Source organism: Lethenteron reissneri, chromosome 8 (genome assembly GCF_015708825.2).
Source record: "Lethenteron reissneri isolate LAM-NWPU_2019-01 chromosome 8, ASM1570882v1, whole genome shotgun sequence".
Taxonomy (NCBI): Eukaryota; Metazoa; Chordata; class Hyperoartia; order Petromyzontiformes; family Petromyzontidae; genus Lethenteron; species Lethenteron reissneri.
The window spans coordinates 2038142-2051015 of NC_083786.1; the positions used below are offsets into that span (position 1 = coordinate 2038142).

Consider the following 12874-nt stretch of genomic DNA (forward strand, 5'->3'; position numbering starts at 1 on the left):
ACAGACGAGCGGGAGGGCAGCAGCCACGCGATGAGCCGGCGCCAACAATCGCCCGTGCTTCGCAGTCCTCTATGTATTAAGATGTTACTGGCCAATTAAAAAGTGTTTACAGGTGGGAGGTAAACCTGAGCACCTGGAGAAAACTCATGCGCGCTAGGGGTAAAACACTGCATCCAATACAGATGGAACAAGTGAAATCCACATTTTTGCTGGTTCCGCCTTCTCCTAGCAATTAAGCCGGGGTATGGATCCACCTCGACGCCAACGGGACGGGAGTTTCATGAGATCTCTGCGTGACCCACCAACCCTTGCCGCCTCCACAATGCTGGGCTACAGGCCACGTGCGTGCCACTGCCGCCCAGACAAAGCCAGATGCTCCGTGGAGCATCGTGCTCCCCGTTCAGTGTCCGCTGGTCTGTAGGCTGCACAGTTAACAATAAAAACCTAAAGCTATAAACTAATATGTTGATTTGAAGCTTTCGTGACTGCAGGAATCCATACTCTTCGGTTATTTCAGTGAAGTCACGTAGGTAGAAAAATAAAATAAAACCACGACGTTTTGGGCGCAAAACAAGGTAAACCTTTAAAACAGTCTGCATCAGCAGCAGGCCATGCTTTCCCACCCGATGGCGGACGCTTATGTTGCGCTCGAAACGTCGTGGTTTATTTTAGTTTATTTTTATATCTACGTGACTTTGCCGAAAGAACCAAAGAGTATATCTACACTAATAAATACAGGCCTGAATGCCAGACATTGAAAACCGATTGCTTTTTGTGTTTATTTTATTTGCCCTTTAGCCGCACCTCCAATTAGCACGGTTGACTACGAACGGTGCGAAAGAAGTTAACACACACACGTGCTGGGGTCACTCTGATTTGATAGCATGCATCGCGTCGAGGTGTCATGCTCTGGCTTGCTGGGAGAATGTAGCACAGCAAAAAAAATTTACTCCACCTAATCACCTCGCAGGGGATACAGTGTTTCCCCCTCGCACGAATGTGTTTCCTCCGGGTGCTCCGGTTTCCTTTCAAATGTCAACCATTCATGAATTGCTCAATGACAACTTAACATACAGAGGACGGCAGAGCTTTGGCAATTACTGGGAGCGCCGGCTCTCCGCCTGTTGTTCCTCGTTGCGATTCTATCCTATTCCTAAGTTGCCTTCTATCCAGAGTGGCATCTGAGACCTTTGATTTTGTCTCGCTGCTGCCATCTCTAATGCTCTGAGCCCCTCCTCTCTCTCTCTCTTTCTCTACGAGAGTGAGTGAATACTGTGCGGGGGCGTTACAAGTTGACATTATTATAATAATTATTGTTATTATTATCATCTACACTTTGCAATTTACCCTTCGGGTAACACTTGCACATTACCACTTCAATCGTGTGGCCCCGAAGTAGGCACATCAATTGCGTTTGTTCACGTGCGCAATTTTTGTTCAATAAGTTGGGTGGTTTTTGTTGTTGTTGTTGCATAGTGCCGTCGTTAAAAGTGAACGATGAAGCATCGAGCCCCGCTGTGTTGCCACTCACGTGCAACCGAAGTCCGGTCATCAGATTTGGTTGGGCTGTCTGCGATAGGTGTCACGTAATCTCCCTGTAAAACAGAGCCACAGAGCATATTAGGCTGAGCCACTGGAACACGTCATTTAAATTACACAGCATCTCATGGCTTTGCCTCGCCGGTCTCGTCAAGGAGCATAAACCATCATCGCGCAAACTCCGGTCATCCTCGCAGCAGCAGGGGCTTTTGGCTGGCCATCGAACAAAGATGGCCACTGCATCACGTGCTTTCAGATGCACTTCTGTGGCCGTCTGGAACGCTCTTCCTGCGGATTATAGGAAGCTTCTGGAGCTGTGCACTTTTAATCTAAATAGAAAACTAATTTCTTTAGAACAGTCTTTTGTGTTTAGTTTGTTGTCCTTCCCCCTGCGAAAATTTAAAATATAACTTACTCTCAAAATAATAATCGCAGAGGTTTTTGTTTTTTTAAACTTTACAGCAAACATTAAGAGCCACCAAGGAAGGAAAACAATATCTTGTTCACAAACCCAAATAATAAGCTAAATTAAGAAATCCACAAGACCATACAAAGCCAACGCTTCCAGCAGCTGGACATTGCCCACGACGGGGCTGAAGGAGTCACGTTTTTATATTTCCTTACGACAAATAAGCGTGGCCACAGGCTTGCAAGTGTCGACCTGCAGAGTACGGCTACTCTCCTGCAACGCAATGCCTTGGGCAATGTGACTGTTGATCGCAAATGCCACAAATCGTGAGGCATCCGTCGCAACAAGAGGCACAACTGTCACAGCCTGCGGGCTTTGTTGAAACGAGACAACGACCCCTGTAGCAAAAAAGGAACGCCTGCTAAACTGCAAAAAAGACAAAGTATGAGAGTGCGACCCTTAACGATGGAAGAATGTGCAAGCTGTGATTAAAATCCACGGAGTATATGGTCACGATAAAAACAACTTACGTCGCTTTCTTGATCCTTGGAGTGCAAATTGAGGCGAAACGACTCGGCCAGGGGAGCGGAGGGTACGGGTCTCTGCTGCACGATGAACGAGCGGCGTTCATCTGAGGAAGAGCGGTCAACAAGGGAGAGAGGTGGACAACGTTGACTCTGGCAGCGCTGGCTCCCAACTTCGGCGGCGTGCTGTTTGCCCGAACGCGCGGGCGTGACTGAGGGAGTTGAGAGGGCAGCAGACGGCTGACGGCCAATGCCTCCCCACAACATGTAAGTCATGGGGGGTTTAAATTTCGATTTAAAGCTTTCGTGACTGCAGGGATTCATCTTCTTGGTTCTATCGGTAAAGTCACGTAGAAGGGAAATAATAAAATAATAAAAATAAAACATAATAAAATAATTCTCACGACATTTCGGCCACAACGCAAGCAGCCGTCCTCAGGTGAAGAACAGGTCTGTTGGAAAGACAGCGTCTGAATGAATGACGCTGTCTTTCTGACAGACCTGTTCTTCACCTGAGAACGGCTGCTTGCGTTGTGGCCGAAACGTCGTGAGAATTGTATTTTATTATGTTTAATTTTTATTATTTTATTATTTCCCTTCTACGTGACTTTACCGAAAGAACCAAGAAGAAAAAAAAAACCATGGGGGGTTGTTTGACCATACTTCACCGAGCCGTGGGTTGGTGCCGACCGCTTCGCATATCACTCGCCACTGTCGGCCACAGCCGGAGAAAGTCAAACTCGGGTCATTGCGCCGGCCTGTCCACATGACATCATGACCACGGCTCGCTTCCCACGGAGTGAAACTAATTTTAGTAATGCCACCGAAGGAAGGATGATGGGCTGAGTCACCCAGAGCTGGAATTCAACTTTCCACCGTGAGTCAAAAGCTCTGCTGAATCATGCGATCCTTTACGATTCACTGACATCCTCATGAGCAACATCAGAGCATATTCAACTATGAGCTCATACCCTGGTCAACCGAAGAGTGTTAAGAATACAGGTAACGGCGGGGCCCTGCAAATACTCGCCACTGCTGGCAGCAAAAGGGCCTCCACTTGACAGGGAGCGCTGGAGAGCCAATCTAGAGGGTATTTGGCCTACTCTTCCAATGCTGGCCAGTCAACCTTGGTCGAGGTGGGAACACCCACACGTTTACCCCCATCACACACGTGGACAGAGGTGGGAGGTGGGGGGGAGGGGCATTGGATAAACTCGCCGCCCACCCCCCGTTTTTTCAGCCACCACGCAGTTGAAAAAATGGGCGCAAGATGGAATCGACCCAATGACCTCTGGGTCGCAAGTCCAGTGTCGCCGGCACACAATTACACTATTAGACGACTTAATTTGTTAAGACGATATACACATATCCAGTGCAACACGATATGTCACATGTGTGAGTGCGACGCCGCAGAATATCCGCTCGTTCTCGGAGAGAGCGAGAGAACGACTCAGAGGCACGAGGAGCGACCACAGACAAAGAGGGGAAGGCAGCAGCCACACGATGAGCCGGAGCCAACAATTGGCCAAGCTCTGAGGTCCTCTATATATTAAGGCTTTCCCGTTCCGAGACATCTGCAAGTTACAGGGTGGGTGTTGTCCCGTTCACCGCTGAATCTGACAACGCGTGAGCGGCTCAGCCTTCATTTGATTTCAAGAGGAGCAGCAGCGCCGTTGTTTTTAGAGACTTTGTTACTCACCGCCGAGAAAAGTAGCGGCACCACCGCACTGCTGGCGCCAAGCTGAGCCACACGCCCTCCCGAATGGCCTTGTGGCAGGATCGGTACCGATAAAGGTATTTTATTTTATATTCTTAGGTTTTTTCGGTAAAGTCACGTATGTAAAAAAATTTAATTAAAATGAATAAAAGTAAAATAAAAATAAAATAAAAAATCACGACGTTTCGGAGGCTTGTGTTACCTCGGAAACGTCGTGATTTTTTATTTTATTTTTTTTTATTTAAATTTTTTACCTACGTGACTTTACCGAAAAAAACCTAAGAATATAAATCCTTGCAGTCACGAAAGCTTCAAATCTATGTTATTTTAGCCTTTCCTTCCGGTTTCGTTTCGATGATGTAACCCGTACATCATTGGAACGGAATCGGAATAAAACCCGACGACGTACACGCACGTCATCGGAAGGGGAAAGGGCTAACAGCGTTATAGGCCGACGCATGAGCGACGTACCGGCGTAGAGGCCGTCATCGCACGTGCGGGCCGGCACCACGGAGGGGCTGTTGTTGTCGGGGCTCTTGGGTGGCGGCTCGTAGTCCGGAGGGTCCTCCTCGTCGGGCTTGTCGTAGTCGTGGTCGTCGGGCTCCGGAGAGGCCCCGGGCAGCACGTAGTCATCGTCCGTGTCGCCCTGTGCACGCGCAGACGGCGGGATGGCTGACGAGTCATGGCACGGCTCTCTCCTCCCTCTCTCCCACGTGGGTTTCTGGGCGGTGCCGCGCGGCGTCCGGCACGATGTCCGACGTTTCGCTCCGCAATTGCGGGGAGCGAGTTCAAGAGCCGAGATGTGAGGAGGAGCTCCCGGGCATCGTGCGGGACGGGGGGCTCTTGTTCAGAAGCGACCTGGCCACAAATGGTAGCTCAGCAAAGTAGCTTACCATGTGGAAATTTACAGGAGATTCTAAATGTGGAAGGAAAAACCGGAGGACCGGGACAAAAATCCAGGAGACCACGGGCAGAGAGACACGCAAACCCCAAATATGCAGCAGGCGTCAGGGGTCGAGATCGAACCCACGACCTCCTGCATACCAGGAGAGGGAGTTAACATCTCACCACAGCACAACGGTGAGAGCGGCGACCACGTGGCGGCCACCCACTCGATGTGCTCGGTCAAAGCGAGTGATCGTCGGAGCTGGCCGCGTGAATTGTGCTGAGACACGAGGCACCGAAGGTGAAACGCTGATTTCCATTCATACTAAGCCATTTGCAGGAGCCTAAACTGCTGTAATGAATAATTGCCACAACGCACAGAGTTATAATTTCATTTCACGACTCGATGACACTTTACAAATCTTCAAATCTCGACTAAGAAATGTCTCTCTCTTTAGTTATTTTCAAAATGTCTTTCTCACTTCTTCTTTCCTTGGTTGATGCTCCACTATTTTCCGCCTTTCCATGCACAGCGCCCTGAGAACGATTGTTTGTTTTCTTGAACGGAGGCGGGGGGGGGGTCCCAGAACCCCAGAACACAGTTCGGATATCGCTTGCGACCGATGCTAGCCATGGCCAGGAATTGAAATCGGGTGGCTGGATTCATGACTGCAGTACGCTTAAATTACAGCTCACCCACAACGTGTCATCTACGGCGGGCGGCTCAATGGAAGTCACATAATTCGGTGCAATTTTTGTTAACTTGTATGTGAAGGTGTGTGAAGGTGTTAAACGAGGAATTTACCATATTCTTAGGTTTTTTCGGTTAAGTCACGTAAGTAAAACATCAAAATAAAAATAAAATAAAAATAAAAATCACGACGTTTCGGAGGCAACACAAGTCTCCGTCATCAGGTGGGACCGTCACAGCCGAATTAGCTGCATCAAGGGTGCAGCTAATGATGCAGCTAATTCGGCTGTGACGGTCCCACCTGATGACGGAGACTTGTGTTGCCTCCGAAACGTCGTGATTTTTATTTTTATTTTATTTTTATTTCGATGTTTTACTTACGTGACTTAACCGAAAAAACCTAAGAATATGAATCTTTGCAGTCACGAAAGCTTCAAATCTAGAGGAATTTACCGTCCACACACGATAATGAAAGCGTCACATTTGTTAGGAGTGTTTGCTGCGGTAGCTATGTGTTGTTCTTCTTGGTTCTTTCGGTAAAGTCACGTAGAATGGAAATAATTAAATAATAAAAATAAAACATTAAATAATTCTCACGACGTTTCGGCCACAACGTAAGCAGTCGTCCTCAGGTGAAGAACAGGTCTGTCGGAAAGACAGCGTCATTCATTCAGACTTACTGTCTTTCCGACAGACCTGTTCTCCCCCTGAAGACGACTGCTTGCGTTGTGGCCGAAACGTCATGAGAATTATTTAATGTTTTATTTTTATTATTTAATTACTTCCATTCTACGTGACTTTACCGAAAGAACCAAGACGATGAATCCCTGCAGTCACGAAAGCTTTAAATCGAAAGCTATTTGTTGGTCGCTGGCTGCTGTTGTTGTTGTTGTGTTCGTGCCCATACGTTTGGGTTTTCTTCGGGCGGATCGTCGTAGTCTTGATCGTCCTCCTCCTCTGCCTCGGGCTGTCCCGCGTCCGTGCTGTACCCAAACTCCTTTGCTGGCTTCTGGGAGCTTTGCGGGCGTCCGAATGGCGTATGCGGCTGCTGAACGAGTACATGGAAACACGCGAGAGTAAATATGTTACATCGAAGGGGTTTGTGCCACTTCCAAAGCAACATTTATGTCCAGCGAGCAATGGGAGCTTCTACACCAGTGGCTCCTCAATTTGTGGTCTGCGGTCACTGGTGGCCAACAAGGCCGAGGGAAGTTGGCCTCTGGGATAGCTGCAATATTTCCACAATACACCAACATTTGTTGTTAATGCTTGCACCTTTACATCATCCGCAACTAGTTTACACAACAAAGGCTCATTACTAACAGCGGCTTCAGCCGCACCGAACCTCACAACAATAATATGCAGGGCCTACCTTGGCTCCTCCCACCCTCAACCAGTATATATACAAATACTGTGTTCTTGGAATTTCTCTCACTTGATACAGCTATCGTGCTGTGACGGTTCCACCTGAAGACGGAAGCTTGTGTTGCCTCCAAAACGTCGTGATTTTTATTTTATTTTTATTTTACTTTTATTAATTAAAATTTTTACCTACGTGACTTTACCGAAAAAACCTAAGAATACGAATCCTTGCAGTCACGAAAGCTTCAAATCTAGAGTTAATGCTTGGTCCCCAACCGAAAGATAGTTGAGGGTGGACAGCGGTGGTCGGGACCAAATATTTCCCAGCAGTATTTGTTTCAAGTTTTAACAAAGCAAATATATTTTTGTTGTAATCTGTTCTGGATTCACCTTCTCCGAGTATCATCAGCAGGGACGTGGCCTGTTCAAGCAACCCGGCCGCTCTGTTTGGTCTTCACAGATGAGAACCCGAACACGAAAACCGTGAGGCTCAGAAGAGATGTTTTGATCGGGTAAAACGCCGACGCGCGTCGTCGTAATCGTCGTACAGCCTCCTCCATCCCGACGCGACCAATTAATGCAGTTTGTCACGTCAATAAATGTGGCCAATTTTCGTTCGCTGCTTAAGTGCACCGGGCATGTGCTGCTGTTGTAGAGCATTCCAGAGCGCATTGAACTACGCGGCACCATGGGGCGCCGGTGAGTGCGGTGTAGAGGAAACGCAGAATAATCAGCATCTGGCTCGGTAGATTTGCGGGGGTGTCGAAGAAATAAATAAATAAGCTTGGGCAGGAAACGGGTTTCTTTCATTTTGCCGATTAAACGAACCCAAATTTAAATATTACTTTAATTTATATTTCACGATCCAGATAAAATTAAGGACAAATGTAAAGTACGCACAGTTATACGACCTTGTGGTTCAGAGTGTTCTTTTTTTAAATTCAAATATCTCAGCCGGATACATCCCCTTTGCATGTGAACGTCTCACTTGCCAAGGTGTTGCCCAGGTTATCAAAGTGGTGCGTGCACAGCGCACAAATTACCGACGCGGTATACACACACACACAAGGTATTACCCACAATGCAACAAACTAGCTGAAGCCATAACAGGTTTTATGTTGTTAAATCACGGAACTATAAATGTGTATTTAAACCCGCCAACACCGACACAGCCAATTAGTAAGGTTTGTCACGTGAAAAGAACATTCCAATTCGTTACTAGTGTAATAAGAGAGCACCATCTCCTGTAGTATTGTGGGGGGTATATCACCTTATACAGTCTATGTTATCTATAGCGGGCATTACATCGAGGTGAAAAGTGATGGGGCGGATCCACCAGGGAAGCCTCTGGAATGTTCCCGAAGGTTCCAGGAGGGGCGTGGCCAGAGGAGGGGCGGGGCTAGGGGCGGGGCTTAGCCTCCGGGGAGCGAATATAAGCTGGGGGCACAGCAACGAGCGGGGTCAGTGTGTGAAGATCAAGAGGAGCTCCCCGTCGCTGCTGCCCCGCCAACTCCACCTGCCACGTGGCGGCTCGACCTCCAGCCAATCAGCTGCTCCCTAGCGCGCCGTCAGCCGGCGGCGTGTTGGTGAGCGGGTGAGCGCCACGTGGCGAGGGGCAGCTCAGCCACCCGAGTGGGTGGACATCCGCGGAGAGAGAGAACGAGTTTATACAACTTCAAGTCTTTTACCGTGTCAGAGCCACTCATTACACCAGTACAACACACCGGCGTGCTGTATTAGTAATGGATCGGCACGTTCTGCTTATGTGACAAACCTTACTAATTGCCTGTGTCGGGTGGTGGCGGGTTTAACGACATATTTATATTTACGCGATCTAACCCAAAAAAAAACCCTTTATTATGGATGACATTGGTCGCGAAATCCTCCTACGGGTTAAATGACCTCAAATCAGTCACGGCCACAAAAAGGATGTCACATCATGGTCGTCGTAAATTGTCATCAAGACGCTTTTTGTTTTCGTTTGCAAAAACAATGGGAATGCCTTGACTAAAATCAAGGACATTTGCAGAATATTAAACCTGCACGTAGCCATGGATTGAAAGCACTGGAGAGAGAATCGACTTGAACGAAATGTACACATGGCATTTCAGTATGTGCACCGTAACGTTCACACATTTAAACTGATTTTTTAAATATATAAACAAACAGAAGATCGTCGCAATTACTTAATACCTTTTTGTTTTTGCCAGACAGATTTGCCAACACCACTCACAGTGAAGCCGCAAGGTGACGACGCGTTCTCGGAGCTCGACGTGAGGGCCGAGTTTACAAACTCGTGGACGACGAGGGGAATGAGACCACTCCGAGAATGCGGACAGATCAGGGGACTTGACTTCAGGTGGCGTTCGTTCGTTCATCGCGCAGTGTCGGCAAATGACCTCTTGCGGTGACAGCGTTCGCACGCTCTTGGCTGCCGTACACCGGCATCGCGAGTGATTTGTTGATTTGTTTGAGCCACGGATCACGGGGTGGGGGGGGGGCAGGCGACCACGGTGGGGGGGGGGGGGCAACCCGTTCCTTTGAGGGGGGTCGCAGTCTCTCGCGCCGAACGTCGGACCGCCAAACGAAGTTCCGCGATTTTGCCGCTGGAGTGTGCGCAGTTGCAGATCAAATCGAGTGTCTATTTCCGTGACTTCCGTAGCCGGGGGCGAATGACGCCGCGTGAATCAATCCGCATGTCTATCAGTCGTCAGCAGCAGCAGCTGTCGACTGATAACGATGGGTGTGCATAATGATGTAGACGTTGCGGCCCTTCGCCACATTCTTGCCAAGAGGTCACGCGTCGTGAAAAAGACACTGAGCTTGGCAGGTGAGGTTATAACTCACTCTGGTCAAGGTGGTAAGAGTGGCTCGCACGAGATTTACCCATATTATGCCGCTTATTTGGTGATGCTGCTGCTGAAATGGCACAGTTAACAATAACAACTCAAGACACTCGTCGACAATACTGTGGCTTTAAAATATATATGAAATCGGCAACGTTTTTGGCAATGACCCCTCTGACGGAAGGTCCTCCGCTAGACGGAGCCCCAGACAGCCCCTCTAGAGGGTATTTAGGCCTAACCTTCCACACTGGCCAGACGTTTTGGAAGCGGTGGGGGTATCCACACTTTGCCGCACCGCACGCGGCCTGCCGATCGTATAACGGCGTTGGGCCGACAGAGGTGAGAGAATTCACGAAAACGTGGCCGTTGTTTCAACTGGGGCACCCAGTGAGATCACACTGGGTGACCTCTGAGCTGCAAGTCACAGCGTGCTGACCACAACACCACACGGCAGCATCCCCATCGATGCATTGCGAGTTGTGAAATGTTTGACCAATGGGTTATATTATTCTGCAGGGCCAGCAGTATGGATTCTAATTGACTTTACAGCATTGTAGTTACAACCACTGTGCAGGTTCTGCTTACAATCGCGTCCTCATCTGTTGGCTGCTCATAGTCTTGGCCATCGTCCTCCTCGTCACATCGTCGCTCCGCTCCTCTTGCGTTGTACGTGGACTCCGTCACTGCTGCCCTGTGGAGGCTCTGGGGGTTCTTCACCCGGTGTGCTTGCAGCTGTGAAATGAGAAGAGTAAACATTGCTTTCCTAATTCCGTGCAACTCGGGGTCATTTTGTTCGTAACATTTTCGTAAATGTTTTAATGGGAGATGACTTGCGCTACTCGCTTTCAACAATTGTGTAACAGCCCCTACTGGACATCTGTGAAAAACAGTTTCGTAGCTCATCGGCTTCCTCCAGTCTAAAAGACTCTGATTCTGGTATAAATGAGTACGTGATACATATATCTCCCTTATTGAAACTGTATTTCCATTAAAATGTCAATGAACGCAAGGTTTTAAAACGAATCGTACGATAGTATTTTGATGACAAACTAACATGACCCAAATAAAATGAAGCAATTAAAAAACAAGTTACCTTCATATTCACTTGCGCTGAATTGCCATGGTAAGCGTAAATCTTTTGTTATGGTTTTTGTCATCTTCGGTGCATGTGAACTACATTCAGGCCCTTTCAGTTCATGGGAACGGTACTCACATTCAGGTCCTCATCAGTCGATACTATCAGTTCATGTGAACGGTTCTTACACCCAGGTCCTTGTCGATTCATGTGAACAGTACTCACCTCCAGTTCCTCATCGATGGGTACTTCATAATCTTCATCTTCTTCCTCCTGCTGAGCCCACGAGGCCTTCGGGCTCTGTGGGGTGTCCTGGCCCTGCCTCGGGATGCTTGCTTGATGCTGATTGTCTGGCTCCTGTGGTTTGTAGGCAGGATACAAAACGAATTAACAAGAACGAAAATGATCATCTATGAATTAACATTAGCACTTTGAAAAAAAATATTTACATACAAAATTGAAAGGATCTCTTTGTACTTTGTATAGAATATAGAACGTACAACATTCGTGATATGCCGCATCTGTGGGTTGTGTTCGCAACTCGCTGCACAAATTCTGCTCGCTATCAGACGGTATTGCTACTGCATTATACTTATCAATTTAATGTCATTTGTTTTCAGTAATCTACATTTCTGTGTGGATTTTTACAGCAACTCATCACAGCAGCAGCACCAGCAGCGGCGTCCATGTAAATTTAAGCTTTCCACAAAATGAACATACGACGGAATGTCAGCAAATAAATAAATAACGAACGTACGAATACCAGTGAACAAGTGTTGATCGTATCTGGATTCAAATTAATGATATCCATCAGCAGTGTTGGTTGTGTTGAATGTAGCGTAGAAACTCGTGACAACGTGAGCTATGAGAAGGCTACCGCCGCCCACTTCCTTCAACGGAGGAGGAGGAGGATCAAAACTCCACTAACTCCTGAAGCCCTCTCTCCGTGCCGAGCCAGATCCCCACACTGGCATTTAGCTTGTGAACACATTGCCATGCTCAGGAACGTATCCCACGATGTATGTTGAATTTCTTTAGCACCAGTGGAAGGACAACAAACGAATCACAAAACTCAGTTCTAAGGAAATTAGTTTTCAACTAAGATGTAAAAGGGCTCAGGCTTTGTTATTGCAACAATTGTGTGATTACAATAGAAAAGACATGGAATACACGAAGTAGGATTTGCATGTAAAGAACCTGCTAATTCACATGAGACACGTCTCATTGAGACATTTCGCTGTTACCTCTGGATCTTCGTAATTGTGTTCATCATCATCGTCGTCGTCCTCCTCCTCCTTGCCTTGCTTTCCATATTCCTCATCGTTGTCCTGAACGAATGAAATAAATGAATTGAAGGACGTCCCGAAAAATGTGGGAAAATCGTGGCACATCAACGATAAAATAGCCTTAACCAACGGGAATAACTTTTACTTTCCAGAGGATGACGATGGAAAATTTGGATTTTAATTAAATTTGACATGTTTTAACTTTCTCTCTTCACATTTCCGACACACGGTACATTCGAACAAGAAACGTGCGGTCTTGCAAAGTGGCCAGAAGAGTGGCAGAACCAGGAAATGGGCTCAGTCCATTTTTTTGTATTCACTGAACTAGGTCTGCTCATTGAATTTCTCTCCGTGTGGAGCGTATCCCTGACCGTGCGTGCCCTCCTCCCGTGCGCCAAAAGCACGGCAATTAAAATGGGTCCAAGCATCTCGGCAGAGGGACCCTCCAGATACAAAAGAGTCTTGAAACCGAATCATTCCGTGAGTAAGTAAATGACATGAGCATTCACTAGTCTCTTAAGTCCACGCAAACCGACCGAC

The 12874-nt window shown here is 47.5% G+C and overlaps 2 protein-coding genes across 2 annotated transcripts in view; one reads left to right on the forward strand and one right to left on the reverse strand.

The window, feature by feature from the left end:
• LOC133359884 (signal-induced proliferation-associated 1-like protein 2) overlaps positions 1 to 12874 on the forward strand; it is a 241125-nt gene that overhangs the window by 131862 nt on the left and 96389 nt on the right. The gene's annotated exons all lie outside the window — the stretch shown is intronic.
• Positions 1532 to 6807, reverse strand: LOC133339114 (adipocyte plasma membrane-associated protein Hemomucin-like). The gene is made up of 4 exons (XM_061547242.1): positions 6673 to 6807; positions 4661 to 4835; positions 2479 to 2579; positions 1532 to 1595 (listed from the first exon to the last, which is right to left on the reverse strand). Exons 2-4 carry the CDS (start codon positions 4820 to 4822, stop codon positions 1583 to 1585), a joined length of 276 nt encoding a protein of 91 aa, XP_061403226.1. The 5' UTR covers positions 4823 to 4835; positions 6673 to 6807; the 3' UTR covers positions 1532 to 1582.